This window comes from Neomonachus schauinslandi, chromosome 11 (genome assembly GCF_002201575.2).
Source record: "Neomonachus schauinslandi chromosome 11, ASM220157v2, whole genome shotgun sequence".
In the NCBI taxonomy this organism is placed as follows: Eukaryota; Metazoa; Chordata; class Mammalia; order Carnivora; family Phocidae; genus Neomonachus; species Neomonachus schauinslandi.
Genome location: NC_058413.1, coordinates 91,805,556 through 91,822,953, shown reverse-complemented (window position 1 = coordinate 91,822,953; position 17,398 = coordinate 91,805,556). Strand labels below are relative to the sequence as shown.

The window sequence follows — 17,398 nt, the reverse complement described above, 5'->3', positions numbered from 1 at the left end:
TTTTTTTTTTTTTTCAAACAGGTAACTCTTAAGGCAATAGGCTAGGCCCAGGGAAACTAATATCGGTGAAACTTGAAAGCAGATTTTAAAAATGTTTTTAAGTAATAATATAACCCAAGTGTCTCAATTCCCCTAGATATAGGTTAGCTGGATCCATGCCCAAGCCAATGAAAGTCTGAAGTTCTTCCTAAAATTTCTGCATATTCTGTGGCCATTGCTGTGAGCTTTTCTATGGGCTGTCTCGAATCCAAACCACATCATTCCAGACAAGAAACTCAGTTCTTCCTTGAATTACATGCACAACATACACATACGTGAATGTGTGTGACATACACAGACTGTTCAGATATTTATTTGGTAATGTAGGAGACTTTACTAAAGGTTCAAGGGGAAGACAGTTGAACAGCATAGAAATGTGGCCTCAAATTGAGGATAGGCATCTCCACCTTTAAAATGCTCTGTAGGTGGGCGCCTGGGTGGCTCAGTTGGTTAAGCAACTGCCTTCGGCTCAGGTCATGATCCTGGAGTCCCTGGATCGAGTCCCACATCGGGCTCCCTGCTTGGCAGGGAGTCTGCTTCTCCCTCTGACCCTCCCCCCTCTCATGTGCTCTCTCTCAAATAAATAAATAAATAAAATCTTAAAAAAAAAAAATTGCTCTGTAGGCTCCCCAACTTTGGAGAATTTCCACTGGCTTCTTCCCACAGATTTTTCTGCTACATTCATTTTTTTGGCTCATTTCTCCTCTCTTTACTTTTTGTGCCATTTTCCCCTCTGAGGAGCACTTAGATACTACCCAGATTTTCTCATTCAGGGCAATTTAAACCATTCTTTTGATGATAGGGCTCTTGGTAATATTCATCCTTAAGCTCTCTCTCTCCTTCTGCCTTCAAATGACCAATTTCACCTGCCTGGCCCCAAGACAGCTCCTCTCTAAGATAAGATCAGATCGGACAGTTGAGATAATAACATTTTCACCTCATTACACTTTGTTTTGCTTTTGCAATTTTCAATTCAATATTAAAAAGGATGTTAAAAAAAAAAGAAGATAGCAGGAGGGGAAGAATGAAGGGGGGGAAATTGGAGGGGGAGACGAACCATGAGAGATGATGGACTCTGAAAAACAAACTGAGGGTTCTAGAGGGGAGGGGGGTGGGAGGATGGGTTAGCCTGGTGATGGGTATTAAAGAGGGCACGTTCTGCATGGAGCACTGGGTGTTATGCACAAACAATGAATCATGGAACACTACATCAAAAACTAATGATGTAATGTATGGTGATTAACATAACAATAAAAAGGTAAAAAAAAGGATTGCAATAATCCTTTTTTTTTAAAAATTACAATTTAATGGACTTTTAATGATAGACTTTTTTTGCTGTGGAAGAGAGGCACATATAATACTCATTTTTACAAACTGACTCACCTGCATCATCATTCTGTAAAAAACTTTTTCTGCCAAATGTCTTGCCTGAGAACATGGTTAAATGAATAGGTTTGTCATTGCCTTGAAGGACATTACATGATAACCTTACATTCAAGCCCTGTCAAAACTCAACTTGGGGTTGAGTTTTCCAGCAAGAAAACCTTCATAGTTCACTGGTTCTCGGACTTTTTGTTTCCTAGGCACCTGGCCTACCTAGAGTGAAGCATAGGAACTGGCTAAATCCAATATAGAAATTTTCACATGATGTCCTCCAGTTTTGGTATTATCTGGAAATAAACACGTTTAGGTGTATGTAGACATTTGTATTCTATTCAAATGAAAGTCCCACATTATCAAACAAAAACTTGGTTTATTTAAAACATTTTTGAAAGACCCATTAGAATTGATTAGGAGCCTACAGAGGACTTACACTGTGAAGAAACTAAGTACTGAGAAAATGCGTGGGATGTTTTATGCCATTGACAAGGAAATGAGGCAAGAAGAGTTATTATAAACAAAGAGGGAGACAGGATTCCTTACATTTCTTTTTAAGGCTACTGACAGTTGTCCTTGACTTTTGCGGTTTCTACTTGATGCATCTGAAGGTATTCTGGGATTTCCTTGTTGGAGAATGAGTTCATTTCTTTTGAAGGACTGATTCATTTATACATAACAAATTCTTATAGGAGACTTTAACCATCATAGTTTGCTTTTACATCTTTACCTTCTCCACAGTCCTCTTTCACATTTAATTTTTGTATCTGCCTTAAGTTCATTTTGATGTGTTGCATATTTTACTGTGGACGATGAGTCTTTGGACAAGCCATTGCCTTCCTTAGGGCTGCTTTCACCTTCTTGTTTCTAATTGTATAAATGAAGGGATTCAGAAGAAGTGTGAGGATAGTATTTAGCACTGACACCACCTTATTAATCTTAAAGGAAGAGTGTGTTGTGGGTCTCAGGTACATGAACAAAATAGCACCATAGAGCAGGGAGACTACTGTCAGGTGAGAGGCACAGGTAGAGAAAGTCTTCTGTCGGCCAGTGGCTGAAGGAATCTGTAGGATTGTGGACAGGATATAAATATAAGAAATCACTGTGAAGAAGAGTGACCCTGGGATCACCAGGAGCTCCGGAATGCTTGTGTCTGCACAGGCTGCTTTCAAAATGGGACCAACATCACAGTAGAAATGATTGATGACATTGTTGCCACAGAAGGGCACCTGGATGAGCAGCAGCATCTGACCAAAGACAATGGTAAAGCCTACCACCCAGGAACTGAGGGCAAGTCGCAGGCAGAGGTTGCTGGTCATAATGGTGGGGTAGTGAAGGGGCTTGCAGATGGCCAGGTAACGGTCAAAAGACATGATGGTGAGGATAAAGAACTCAGTGGTGCCCAGGAAAAAGTGGAAGAAGGCCTGCAGTAGGCAGCAGGGGATACAGATAGCTGTTCTTGCCACCACAAAAGTTTCCAACGGTTTGGGGATGACTGTGGTGGTGTACCAGATCTCTAAGAAGGACAAGTTGCAGAGGAAGAAGTACATTGGTTTTGTAGCTTGGGCTCTGCCCAGACTATGGCAATTATGAGCCCATTGCCTGCAAGGGTTAATATGTAGATGAAAAAGATGACTATAAAGAGAGGGATCTGTAGTCCTTGGATATCAGGAAAGCCTAGGAGGATGAACTCTGTGATTGTCATGCCAGTCCTCATGTCCCTTGATACTCTAGAAAGACAAGCAAGAAAGTAGCTTCTTCAAATCTCATGCTCAAATACAGGTTGGACACAAAAAAAGGAGGATTCTGAGTCTATTTAAGGTCCTTCAGGGCACTCCCCCTCCTTCGCATACACATATACACCCTCAGCACTCCTTCGTTACTCAGGATTGGGCTTGTCCTTTTGCCAGCTAAACCATCTTTTAATGGACTTTGAAAGTACTAAGTACACTTGATGAGTGGAAAAGTACTTTTCCATCCATATACAGCTATGAGAATGATCACTGCAACATGGTTTAACTGTCAATAATCCATATGATTTTTTAAAGTGTATACAATGGTATGTCTGCATAAACTGAGCTGTGGGTTCATAAGAAATAATCCACACTCCCCTTTTATACTCTAATAAAAGAAATTCTTGATTTATATTACAAATATGTTTAAGAAAGCTGATTTTACAAACCCCCCCCCCATCTCTCTGGGTGTATTTATACAACTAAAAATCATTGCTGTTATATATTAGTGGTGAAATACTAACTTAGATAATAGAACAGATGTTTTTCTCAAGAATCCACTTCCAAATACTAATTCAGACTCATAACAAAGGAGACTAAAAAACATTCAAATGAAATGAATAAAATTGCTAAGCAAGTAGGAAAATGTACTAAGCTTTAATTTAAAATGCCAAGACCAGCTGAATTAGTGCCTAATATGCAGATGTACCTAATCACTGTATACTGGGTAGAGATCCATAGACATGAAACTAAAAAGTAAAAAGTCTAGCAAATTCTTTTTTTTTTTTTTTAAGATTTTATTTATTTATTTGACAGAGAGAGACACAGCGAGAGAGGGAACACAAGCAGGGGGAGTGGAAGAGGGAGAAACAGGCTTCCTGCTGAGCAGGGAGCCCGACGCGGGGCTCGATCCCAGGACCCTGGGATCATGACCTGAGCCGAAGGCAGATGCTTAACCAACTGAGCCACCCAGGCACCCTCTAGCAAATTCTTTAGATAACAAACTGGATCCTGGAAAGTACATCCCTACCAAAACCTTCCTTTGTGACTAAGTATCTTTCCATACCAAGCAAAGCATTCTTATTTGTATATGCAAATTCATAGGTTGAGAACTTTCAACTCTCTTAAAATTCACTGGAAAACAGTAACACTACTTCCTATCTTACTGAGGATATTCTTCCACATGGTTCTTCTTTGCAGTGGGTAAGGCAAATTGCTGTGAAATGAACTGCCCCATTTTCAAAGTATGGGAAAGTTCACTGATTTGTGGCTTCATTCTACCCCACATCAGAGAACAAGAATTCTCTGAGAGCGTAGAGGAGAAAAATGCTTCCATTTCCTCCCACCTCTTTTTTAGACCAGGAAAGGATTATTATTTTTTGCCTATTAAGTCAAAAGCTTCAGTTATTTCCCATGAGACTATAAGAGACAGAGAAGTATTTGAATTTGTACTAATGGTCAATGTAACTGGCCATGAGCCTTGTCCTTCAAAATAGGGTAGATATAGATTTATCTTCATTCCCCACTCAGAAGGGAGTGGCAGTCTCTCCTGCTTAATACAAAATTTCTAAGGGCTAAACGTTCCACAATTTGGAGAACTAGACCTATATATTCCTTAAGCATTTGTTGAGAGCTTCCTATGTTCCAAGTCTTCCTAGAGGACTAAGGAGCTTATCATTTAAATAGGGAGAAACCCAGTGAGTGATAGTGTAGATTTGTGCACAGATTGTTTTGGGAAAACCCAGAAAGACCCCTCACCCAGCCTGGGTAGGGGTAAGAAAGTTTTCCAGAGGAGATGCCTAAGCTGAGTCTAGAGGCGTTCAATAGGAAAAGAGAGTGGGGTAGGGAGGGAAAATGCCTTCCAGACAAGGCCTGAAGTTTGTGAAATAGAACTAAAGCAGAGAATTCAGCTGGAGCTGGAAGTTGGGCCAGTCTAGGCACTTCTGATAAACTAACAGGTGGGGCAGGCCTCCTGGAAGTCAGTGTACATGATGGGTTCATGAGACTTTTGGAGGAGAGAATCTTGAGTCAGGGAGTTTGCAAACATGGGGCAAATTTGTGCATATGTGTATGTGTGGAAAATATGGTGTCACCTTCCTCCCCAACACACGTACACATTTATCTATGCTTAATGGAGGAAGGGCCTGCTGGTGGTATCTGAATGGGCTCCTTTGAGATTCTGGTCACAGATAGCATTGCTATGTATCCAAGCGAGAAAGCAAGGCATAGACGAGGAGATACCCACCCTGCGTACTTTTGTAAGGACCATGACTTGGCTTTGGCACCACGAGGACCCAGGAGCTGCAGCAATGGTGTCCGCAGAAATGGTAGCAGCAGAAGTGGGCGTGCCTGGCGAGAGCAGTGGCCCGCAGGAGGGATGCAGAGCAAAAGAGAAGGGGCAGGAACCAGGCAGTAGCTGTCTGGACCGCCGACTAGATTGGGGTGTGAGCACATGTAAAGTTTTGTGAGATTTCGAGGAAGGCCAGATGGTGTGAGTTAGCAGGTGAAAGCAATATTCAGAGAAAGACAGGAAAGTAACCCTAGGAAGTTTAGGGGATAGAGTTAAAATACTGGATTACTGGATTAAACATTGCAGTCGACATGTTTACCAGATTTAACTATATAGTCTAGACTCTATTTCTTTTCCTTTGGAGAAGTCATGACATATAGAGTCATATGGCATTCCTCCTCATTTCCCCGTAGCAATCAGGAGTTGTCCTGTTCATGTTACCTCCTTACCTTCCAGTCTGTTCCTTCGGTCTCTTCGAGGCTGTTTTTGTGCATGCCATTATCTTTCATCGGGGATCAAGACAGCCTCCTAACTGAACTCCCTGTCTCCTGACCTGTCATACTCTTTCCTACCCATGTTTCAAACTGTAGCTAGACTGGTCCTTTTCAAACACAATTCTGACCATGTCGCTCCTCGGAACCTTAAGGGTAGCACCCAGACTCCTTGGTGTGACATTCAAGGCATTGATGATCTGGTCTTACCTCACCCAATCTTCCAGCCTGCTCTGCCATTTTCCTTCCCCATTCTATGCTCTGTGCTTATTGAGTTACCCAAGTTTAGAGTTTGGCTAACTATCTGTAAATAGGATTTCCCCGGAACCACACTAATTTGTTTACATATTGCCTGTGGATGCTTTGGTGCTACAATCGCAGAGTTGAGAGTTACAGCAGAGACTATAGGACCCCCAAAGCCTAAAATACTCATGATCAGGCCAGCCCTTTACAGCAACAGTTTGCTGACCCCTGCTCTGGTTCCCTGAAGGTGCCATCTTCTCTCTCATCACCTAATCACTTCGCGTGCTGTTAACTTGGCCTAGAATCCCCTCCCCCAATCTCTCCCACATTTGGCTAAATCCAGTCTGACTTCTAGACCCCAGCCGAGGAGCCATGTCACGGGAAGCGTTTCCCGACTTCTCATCTGCAGTCTATTTCCAGGGCTACTCCCACCTTCCTCCTCCCCCCACCCCTGCCCCCACCCAACCCCCTGGGCATTTCCATATCTGAACGCTTACAACATTGTATTTACAGTTTGTTTGGCTTCCTCCACAAACTCTAAGGTCGTGAGGGCAGCAATAATATCTGTGGGGCCTAAGCATGGGCTTGGCATAAAATAAGTCCTCAAAAGAGATTTTTCTAAAGGATTATATAAATGGATATTTTGTTGACACTATGTCCCCAGTTACCTATGAGTTTATATAGACTGATACATGCATATGTTTATAAAATGCTACTGTTATATTTCAAATGCTGGAGACATAACAGGGACTGTTTGCTAAATAATTTGTCTCCAAGTCTGCGGCTGCTTCCAGCTTTTATGTAAATTTTGCCTCATGCAAACCTTTCTGCTCCATCTTTCCCTAACCAGGGCTTTGTGTTTCTTACTGTGTTCTGGTTATTATCCCAGATCTCCAGACTGCTCAGAGTACAGAGAGCTTTCTTTTTTTTTTTTTAAAGATTTTATTTATTTATTTGACAGAGAGAGACATAGCGAGAGAGGGAACACAAGCAGGGGGAGTAGGAGAGGGAGAAGCAGGCTTCCCCGCGGAGCAGGGAGCCCGATGTGGGGCTCGATCCCAGGGTCCTGGGATCACGACCTGAGCCGAAGGCAGACGCTTAGCGACTGAGCCACCCAGGCGCCCCTACAGAGAGCTTTCTTAACCCACTTGATGCTCAATGGTTTGACAAGCATCCTTCATTTTTCTGAAACTTTTCATTATCTTAAAAGAAGAAAAAAAGTACAAAGATATTAACATATATCTTTTTCCAATCTGGGCTAAGCGCAATATGTCCCAAGCCTCAGCTTTTGTTGTTTGTTTGCTTATTCATTTTGTTTTTCTGAACTGTTGCTGGGGGACAATTTCAATTTTTCAAGACTTTGATTATGTAGTAAATTTGAAGATGCCCAATAGTGTACCACCTTCCGGCAGAGGCACCCGGATTATACCCTATAAGTTCCACAAAGGGACATGCATCAAGAATCACTATTTGGGGGACTGTGCAAAACCGGAATGCAAATAAAGACAGCCAGTTTGAAATTCATCCCAAGGATTGATGGTTGCGGGTAAAACGCGGTGAATTAAGACTGCTTGCTTGTCCAAGTCCAGTCATGGTTATGACTTTTCTAAATGAGACTGAGATGCATTAATTGGAATTTATTTCAAGGCTTCGGCATCAGGGCTAGCCATATCTATTCATTCTACAGAAGAGCAACAGTTTACCCAGAATAGTACTCTTTGCTCTCTCTTAGCAAAGCAATACTCAAGCACTAATGATTCCCAGGGAAACACTTCTGGTCCGGAGGCAGAGGCGTGTCCTTATCCACAGAGCCGACTGAAAGGAAAGGAGAGGTGCTTATAAAGGCACAGAATTGAAACAGAAAATTTCCTTTTTTGCACCAGGAAAATGAATCTCTCTTTCTAAAATTTAAGGTAAGTGTTGTTACGCATTGCTGAATTTCATTCATAAAGCTTTCAGGAAATAGCAAGATTGCTTCAGTATTTAAGAGAATTGTGTGGAAACTGATTAATAGATCAGTTCACACTAGGTCAAGATTTCTTCTCTCAGAATAGCAATTTGTTAGTGGGGCACTTTCTTAGCTTCCTCTGGGACATCGGTCTCCATGGATGTGCTCCAGAGACTCCCAGGAGAAAACAAAGTCTCGCTAAAACTTTATTCATAAGTCAAGGCGGGGCATATTGGCAGTTTTCTAAATTCTAATTGGGACCAGTCATCCCTCCACTCCTGAGATAATTAATCAAAATAGGAGAATCCATGATTTTGTGGGTTTTAGATCTTGAATTTCACAGTTTCTGCAAGAAGAAAAATCAGTGGTTTCTTAATAATTAAATGGGATCCTCTATTGAACTAAGTTGAATCAAGGGTAGGAAATTTGATTAATAATGTGACAAGTGACCAGGTATGCAGAAATCCAAGAGTGAATGGCATAGAATTGTACGACTTTTTTGGTGAACTATCTTACGGTGATAAATGAAAAGATGGGGTTTTGAACTCTTGAGGGTCAACAGAGAGTTGATGGATATAGCAAGCATAACTCATTGTTGGGGGACACTCTGCAAAACGAGAAAATAGAGTTAGAGTTGTAATTTTAAAAAAACTTTAATGAGGTATAATTTACATAGAATAAAATGCAGTCATTTTTAGCATACAGTTCAGTGGGTTTTGACAGATGTGTATACCCATGGAACCACCACTTCAATTAAGATTTCGAAGGTTCTCAGCACTCCAAAAAATTCCTTTGTGGCCACTTTCAGTTAGTCTTCCTCAACACCTTCCCTCCCACTCAAACAACCACTGACCTCATTTCTATGCCTGTAGATTAGTCTTGACTTCTGTATGATTTTATATGAGTGAAATCATACCATCTGTATACTCTTTTGTGTCTGGATGCTTTCATTTAGCAAAGAATTTTTGAGATTCAACCCTACTGTCAAATATAAAAAGTTCATTCATTCCTTCTGATTGCTGAGTAGTATTTGATAAGGTTCAGGGCAGGCTGCCTCAAAATATAACACTTTGGCATATTGATTATTTAAAATTAAAGTTACTTAAGAAAGTAACTTTAAGTTCAGAGTGCAGGAAGGACACTCTGAACTTCCTTTGTCTCCCTGAAAGCAGGAAATAAGTCTCCCATGTGAGGTATACCCTCCCTGAACCAGGAGGAAGAGAGACATCCTTATCACCAGAGATGGAGAATTTAGGCCCATGAAAGCTATAAAAACAATCCTTGTTACTTTACCAATTTACCTCCCCAAGTCCAAAATTCTCTGTCTTGTCAATTCCTCACAAATCTATTGTTTCTTTGTCTAAAAGATAAAAAAGCTGCCTGGTTTGGTCACTTTTTTTGAATCTCGTATTTCTATGAGCTGCTGTACATACAAAATTAAAATTATTTTTTTCTAAAAAAAATTTTTTGTTTTTTTTTCTCCTCTTAATCTGTCTTATGTCAATTTAATTATTAGACCAGCCAAAGAAACTAGAAAGGAAGAGAGGGAAAGTTTTCCTTCCTTACACATTCCATATTCCATGAACATACCACACCTTATTTATTCACTTAGTGGTTCATAAGTTATTGAGTTGTTTCAGTTTTAATTATATGAATAAAGCTGTGCTGAATACTCATGCAGGAATCTTTTTGTGAGCCTATGTTTTTATTTATTTTAGATGAATAAATGTTAGCTGAATTTTCTGAGATGAGGTAAGTGTATGTTTAATTTTTTAAGGAAGAGCCAAATTGTTCTCTAGTGAGATTTCACCATTTTGCTGTCCCATCAACCAAACATACAAGAGTTCTAGTTGCTCCACATTTTACCAATATTTGTTACTATCAATTAAAAAAAGACATTATTGTAGGGGTAAGTAGGGTTTTCTCAATGTTAACTTAATTTGCATTTCTGTGATGACTAGTGATATTGAGCAAATTTTCATATGCTTATTGACTTCATATATTTATTCCTTGTGAAGAATTAATTAAAATATTTTATTCACTAAAAATTAGATTAATTTTCCTTTTATTATTGTCACAAAAGTTCTTTATTCTAGATATGAGTCCTTTGTGAGATAAAAAAAAACAGAATATTTTTTCCCAATTTGTGGCTTACTAATAATTTTTTTTTTAAGATTTTATTTATTTAGGGGCGCCTGGGTGGCTCAGTCATTAAGCGTCTGCTTTCGGCTCAGGTCATGATCCCAGGGTCCTGGGATCGAGCCCCACATGGGGCTCCCTGCTCAGCAGAGAGCTTGCTTCTCCCTCTCCCTCTCCCTCTGCCTGCCTCTCTGCCTACTTGTGCTCTCTGTCAAATAAAAAAAAAAAAGATTTTATTTATTTATTTGACAGAGAGAGTGAGAGAGAGAGAGCACAAGCAGGGGAGCAGGAGAGGGAGAAGCAGGCTCCCTGCTGAGCAGGTAGCCTGATGCAGGGCTTGATCCCAGGATCCTGGGATCATGACCTGAGCTGAAGGCAGATACTTAACAGACTGAGCTACCCAGGCACCCTAATAATTTTTTTTAAAGTAGGCTCCATGCCCAGTGTGGAGCCCAACATGGGGCTCAAACTTATGACCCTGAGATCAAGACCTGAGCTAAGATCAAGAGTTGGGTACTTAACCGACTGAACCACTGAGGCACCCTGATAATTTTTTAATAATATATTTTGATACACAAAAGTTTTAACTTTTTGAAATCTAATTTATTTTTTTCTTCTTATGTTTTTTTTTTTTCATCCTAAGAAATCTTTGCATACCCCAAGATTGCAAAGATTTTTCTGTGTTTTCTTTTAGATGTTGAACTATATGATCCATTTTTAATTTTTTTAAAAGATTTTATTTGAGTGAGAGAGCACAAGCAGGGGGAGCAGCAGAGAGAGAGGGAGGAGCAGACTCCCTGCTGAGAAGGGAGCCCGAAGTGTGGCTCTATCCCAGGATCCTGGGATCATTACCTGAGTCAAAGGCAGATGCTTAACCAACTGAGCCACCCAGGTGCCCCATTTGAGTTAATTTTTTTTTTTTTAAGATTTTATTTATTTGGGGCACCTGGGTGGCTCAGATGGTTAAGTGTCTGCCTTCAGCTCGGGTCATGATCCCAGGGTCCTGGGATCGAGTCCCACATCGGGCTCCTGGCTCAGCAGGGAGTCTGCTTCTCCCTCTCCCTCTGCCTCTCCCACTGCTCATGCTCTCTCTCTATCTCTGTGTCTCAAATGAATAAATAAAATCTTTAAAAAAAGAAAAAAAGATTTTATTTATTTATTTGACAGAGAGCGAGCAGGAGAGCACAAGCAGGGGAGAGAGACAGAGGGAAAAGCAGGCCCTCCGCTGAGCAGGAAGTCCAATGCGAGGCTCTATCCCAGGACCCCGGGATCACGACCTGAGCCAAAGGCAGTCACTTAACCAACTGAGCCACCGTTTTAACTTTACTTGCAGTGAAGGTCTTGTAGCAAAAATTTCTGTTTTTGTTTGTGTGAAATTTATTTACATGCCCTTCATTTTGAAGGATATATTTACTGCATAAAGAATTCTAGGTAGTTTATTCCACTCCACCCCCAACCCCAAGCAGTTTAAAGATATTGTCCCATTGTCCTCTGACTTGCATGGTTCTCATGAGACATAAGCAATGCATTATGTATATTTCCATATTTATATAACATATGTTGTGATGTGTGGGTGGGTATGGTGAATATTTTAATTTCTGATTGTCCTAACAATTTTTATCATTGATTTTTGGAAATTTAATTATGATACATGTAGGTGTAATTTTGTTTTTTTTGTCTTCCTTGGTATTTATCGAGCTTTGTGAACATGTAAATTTACATTTTCCATCCAATTTTCAAAAATTTTTGTCATTATGTCTTTGAATTTTTTTCTTCAAATATTTTTTCTACCCTCAACCCTTTTTTTTTTGTTCTCCAATTATACATACATTAGATTGTTGGGTGGTGTCCCAAAAGCCACTGAAGCTCTATTTAGTTTGTTTTTAGTTTTTATTCCCCCTATGACATATAGTTTGGACAGCTTTTATACTTATTCTTCATATTCTTTTATTGTGAAGTCTAAACAGCTATTGAACACATCTAGTAAAATTTTCACTTCAGCTCTATATGCTCTTCAGTTACATTTACTTATTTTTTAACCTTCCATTTTTTCCTCATTATGTTCACTTTAAAAAAATAATCTTACAACATATTACCATAGCTATTTCAAATTCTCTGCCTGGTAATTCTATCATCTCTGTTATTTCTGGGTGTGTTGCTATTGACTGATACTCCTTTTCATTTTGGATCACATTTCCTTTTTATTTTTGTCTAGTAAGTTTTGATTGGATGTTGGACATTATAAATGTTGTTGAATTCTGTGTCTTGTTTTCTTTCTTTAAAGAGTATTGTAGTTGGTACTGACAAGCTGTCAATTTATTTGTAAATTTACTTGATTATTTCAAGATTTTCTTTTGAAGCTTTGTTGGGTCACAGTGGAATAGACTTCATTTTAGAGCTGATTTTTCTCTGCTGCTCGACATACGGTTTCTAAGGCACTGGGTGGTCAATGAGGTCCGTCCGTTCTGGTTGCTTGGATCTCAAACATCTAACTGTCTGCAAGCTCTGTAGTTCAGCATTCACCTCCCCAGTAGTTGTTTTTTCTCTCATAGTTGTTCTTTGCCTGGGCTTGTGGAGTCTCAACCTGTGCATGCATGTACAGCTTATTATTTTCAGCTATAAACTAGAACACACTCCTTTGCAGATTTCTGGAGATTTTTCCTTTTTGTATTCTGCCCCTCAGTTGCTTTAGTCTCTTTGAACTCTGAACTCTGTCCCTCTACCTGCTGTGCCTAGCTTGGGTTTGCCCTCCAGTGTTGTCTAACAGACACCTCCAGGTAGAGAGAACTGGCTATTTTAGGGTTCAACTAATTTGTTTCCCTTCTTTCTTGGATCTCCATCCTTGACTCCTTGTCCAGTGCCTGAAAATAGTTGTTTCATATATTTTGTCTAGTTTTTCTTATGTGTTTGCGGTTGGAAGGTTGGTCTAGTAGGATTACTTTGTCTGTTGTTTACTGGATTCTTCCAAAATAATGGAATGGAAATTTGAAAGTGCAGTGATACCCAACAGATGATTTATTCATAATTGAAGAGACATGAGATAGTTCAAAAGCAAGGAAGGCAGCATGAGTAGGAGAAGAGAGGCTGATCTTAGATAAGGAAGATTTTTCTCTAGCAGAGCTAAAAGATGAATCATATATCTGATACGTGTGCAGTTATTATTGTTAGTATTGGTTTTATTGTTAGTATTATTGATATTTTTTTCTTGTCATCTCTCAGAGCATCCTTCATCCAATATTCTACTTTCTTTGGCTACTGTGCCTCCCTCTCCCTCACCAAATTGACTCCTTTCTCCTCCCTTAGAAGGCACAATTCTCTGTTTTAAAGCAAAACAAAACAAAATTTTGACTGCCTAGCTGTCTTGGACTTATTTTATTGCAAAAAAAATTTTTTTGAAAGATTTTATTTATTTGACAGAGAGAGACACAGCGAGAGAGGGAACACAAGCAGGGGGAGTGGGAGAGGGAGAAGCAGGCTTTCCACTGAGCAGAGAGCCCAATGAGGGGCTTGATCTCAGGACCCTGAGATCATGACCTGAACCAAAGGCAGACGCTTAATGACTGAGTCACCCAGGTGCCCCGCAAAACTTCTTAAATAATATGTAATTTCACCTCTGTTTCTTTGCCCATCTTTAGTTTCCACTTTATAATTTACTGAATTTATATACCTAAGATCATTCTTACATTTTTAAATTATCTTTCAAATCTGAAAGGATTTTCTTAGTGCATTTTTTTTTCTAAAACAATCTGTAATATTCAATACCACTGACACCTCCTTTTTGGAACTCTCTTCTCTCCTGCCTTTTATGACTACATATTCTTGTCTTCTCTGTCTCCTTCTTCCCCCTCCCCCTTGTCTTTTATTCCTGAAGGGAAGATCTCAGTTTTTCATAACTTATTCTTATTGGGGCCGGTCAGCCCCAATAACAACTAAAGTACATTCAGTTAGACATCTTGTTTAAATGAGAATTCTTTAGGTCCATGTGTGGAATAATATAATAACACCCTACTGAACTCATCTATATGTTTGGATTACACCAGCCTTTTGCCATATAATATTCAGCAAACTTCTCATCTGTCTTATAATATTTGGAAATTTAAATCAGATTGTTAGATCATATATCTTGATGTGATTCAGGTCTGGGAGCTATAATGGGAAACAGTTCAAAGCCCAGTCAAAATTAGAATATTTATAAATATATTTGGAAGTTGAGATGGTCCCTGAATGAAGTGAATTACAGAGAAGCACTCTGTAAACTCTGAGGGGAAAAAAAATCACCTTATGTGAGATATCTGGTAGGTTGGGTTGGCTTATCAGTGGGACAATTTTAGAGGAGACAGCGATGTTCCCAATACAGGACAAGCCATGCTTGTCCACTCTCGTGATCCAGTGATCTTTCCCCTGTCCCAGGGTGCTTGTTTGCTCTGGGAATGAGAAGACCAGGGTTAAATGAAGAACTTTGTTACAAGGGAGACAAATGGCTGTAGGAATTGTTTCTGGGAATATCCACCAGGCTGAGTCACTTGGATGTCATGACCCGAAATAACAGGACTAGAGACTTTTCTAGCAAGCACCAGAATATGTGGTGTAGGAATAAATAAAAAATAAAAAACAAGAGGCTTAATTCTCCCTGTTGAAAATAAGGGAATGGACTTCTCTCTTCTCCCTTTTATAGAGCATTTACTTTAGAAAATGTTGAATTATAATTTCTTTCTTTGTCTCTTTGAAATGTGTATAAATTTTTTTTAGAAGCTAAATAAGCCTCTTGTCAGCTTTATGACTCAGAAATGTCTTTCTCAAGGACCTGAGAACCATCTCTTTGAAATGTAAACAACAAGGGTAATAGTACTCTATCTCACAGTTTCTGTGGGAGGGTAGCTGCCTAACTTTCTTGGGTACCTTACTCCAAGTTACAAAACTATCTCCTGTCAAAAAGATATAAGAAGATTGTTCTTCCTCTGGGTAAACCAATTAGCTAACACAGATGTCACTCCAATTACCAGATAAATCTAAGATAAACTCTGTGTTACAGATTGTGCTGTCAAGTCCTTTTACTTGAGGACTAGTTATTGTTTATCTTGAGAGTATGTATGTAATGGATTGTGTTTGCTTGGTTATATAAAAGGTTGAGATTTCTTTCTTTGTAAGATCTCAGTGGATTACCTGGGATATGCATCACATTCTGGTTTAATGCTTATTCAATAATAAAAGTATTTTCTTTCTCTACTGTCTTTGTGGAGAGGTTTTCTGGGTTGGAAGATTTTGGTTTTAATTATATATCCCCAACAGTGGTGATGGAGGAGAAACAAGATTTAAAATGTTCAGAACCAGAAGTGCACAGAACAAGAAGTGAGTCTGTGAAAGATTCTTCCTATTATTGGTCATATGAAACTGTAAGCAAACAGTTTCATTAATACCTACTCAAGCAGCAATTCTCTACTGTCAGGTGTATACTCTGTAATGCACATAAACAAATGCACTATAGAGGTTTATCATAAATTTGACAAAACTGTATACATTTATCTATTAGAAATAATTATTGTGAAGCTAAAAGTGACTTCTCTAACATAAATTAAAAACACTTCAGTTAACCGTGTTAGAGAACATCTAAATTAACTTTACATTTTCTCTATAGGAAATGATATTACAAAATCATTATTGTATGATCAAAGATATGCTAAAAATAGTTTAATATTTACTTTAATAAACTAAAAAACCAGGAACTTCCACTAATAAGAGAAGCATCAGCAAATAAAATATTGTGTCATTTTCTGGATTGTGTGATATTTATAGTATTTTGTTGCTTTTTACAATTGCAATTTAAAATATATTTAAAATACATATTAATTTTGCACCTAATCTGTATTTTCAATTAGTGTTCTGTTTCTTAGAGATGGCCTCCCTAGTGTATATGCTTTGGCTACCATAAGTCTGGATCCATTATCACAAACATTAAAAAGATTAAACCATCAGCTACCAGGAAAAGGGCTTATGTTAGGGTGTTCTCTGAGTGGGCAGCCATCATTAAAAAAATAAAAATTTAAAAAATTAAAAAAACAATCTTGGTTCTTCCTGGCTCTCAAAACATGAAAAGCCACCTTTTGTTTCAAAACTCAGGGGCCTCAGAATGGCTGTTGAAATTTCTGGGTTTTGAAAAAAATTTACTAGGTACAAGAATGAGAAATAGTATATAAATTCAGAAGAGTGTTAGGAAATTTTACAAGTCATATCAGGTTATCACCACATTTACAGATTTAGAACATTATTCTGATGTGTCAGTTTTCTGTTTTTGAAAGCATCAGCTGAGATTACAAATTCAAGTACGAAATCTGTGGTTGACTCAAGTGAGAAGGAAGTATGAATTTCTCAAAGTAAAAAAGATGAAGGGAGTGCCTGGGTGGCTCAGTCAGTTGGTTACGTATCTGACTCGATTTTGGCTCAGGTCATGATCTCAAGGTCCTGAGATTGAGTCCCGTATCAGGCTCCACACTGGGTGTAGACCCCGCTTAAGATTCTTTCTCACCCTCTGCCCCTACCGACCTATGTGCACACATGTATGCTTTCTCTCTCTTAAAAAAAAAAAAAAAAAAAAAGTTGAAGAATATTTTTTAAATTATAAAAAAATAAAATAAAAAATAAAGATAATAATAATCAAGGCAAACATTTGCATAGTGTTTACTGTGTGCCAGGTACCATTCTAAGTGCTCTTACAAGTATTGAGTCTTTGTCATCTTTACAACAACCCTGTGCAGTAACATGACTATTATTATTTCTATTTTATAGATGATGAAACTGGGACACAGAATGATCAAGTAACTTGACCAAGGCCATATAGGTAGTAAATGACAGATTTCTTTTTTTTTTTTTTTAAAGATTTTATTTATTTATTTGAGAGAGAGAGAATGAGAGAGAGCACATGAGAGAGGGGAGGGTCAGAGGGAGAAGCAGACTCCCCGCCGAGCAGGAAGCCCGATGCGGGACTCGATCCCGGGACTCCGGGATCATGACCTGAGCCGAAGGCAGTCGCTTAACCGACTGAGCCACCCAGGCGCCCAAATGACAGATTTCAACGCAGCAAATATGGTTTCAGAGACTGAGTTTGAGAAAAATAGCATTTCCGGAAGAAGAGGAAACATTT

General features: G+C 39.1%; 1 protein-coding gene across 1 annotated transcript; it reads right to left on the bottom strand.

Annotated features, from left to right (window-relative positions):
* Positions 1–2,216: 2,216 nt before the first annotated feature.
* On the bottom strand, positions 2,217–3,169 carry LOC110586362 (olfactory receptor 6X1). Its single transcript, XM_021696566.1, is given in 2 exon segments — positions 2,217–2,971; positions 2,974–3,169. Coding segments are annotated over 2 exon segments (915 nt in total). The 5' UTR covers positions 3,134–3,169.
* Between the last annotated feature and the right edge of the window lie 14,229 nt (positions 3,170–17,398).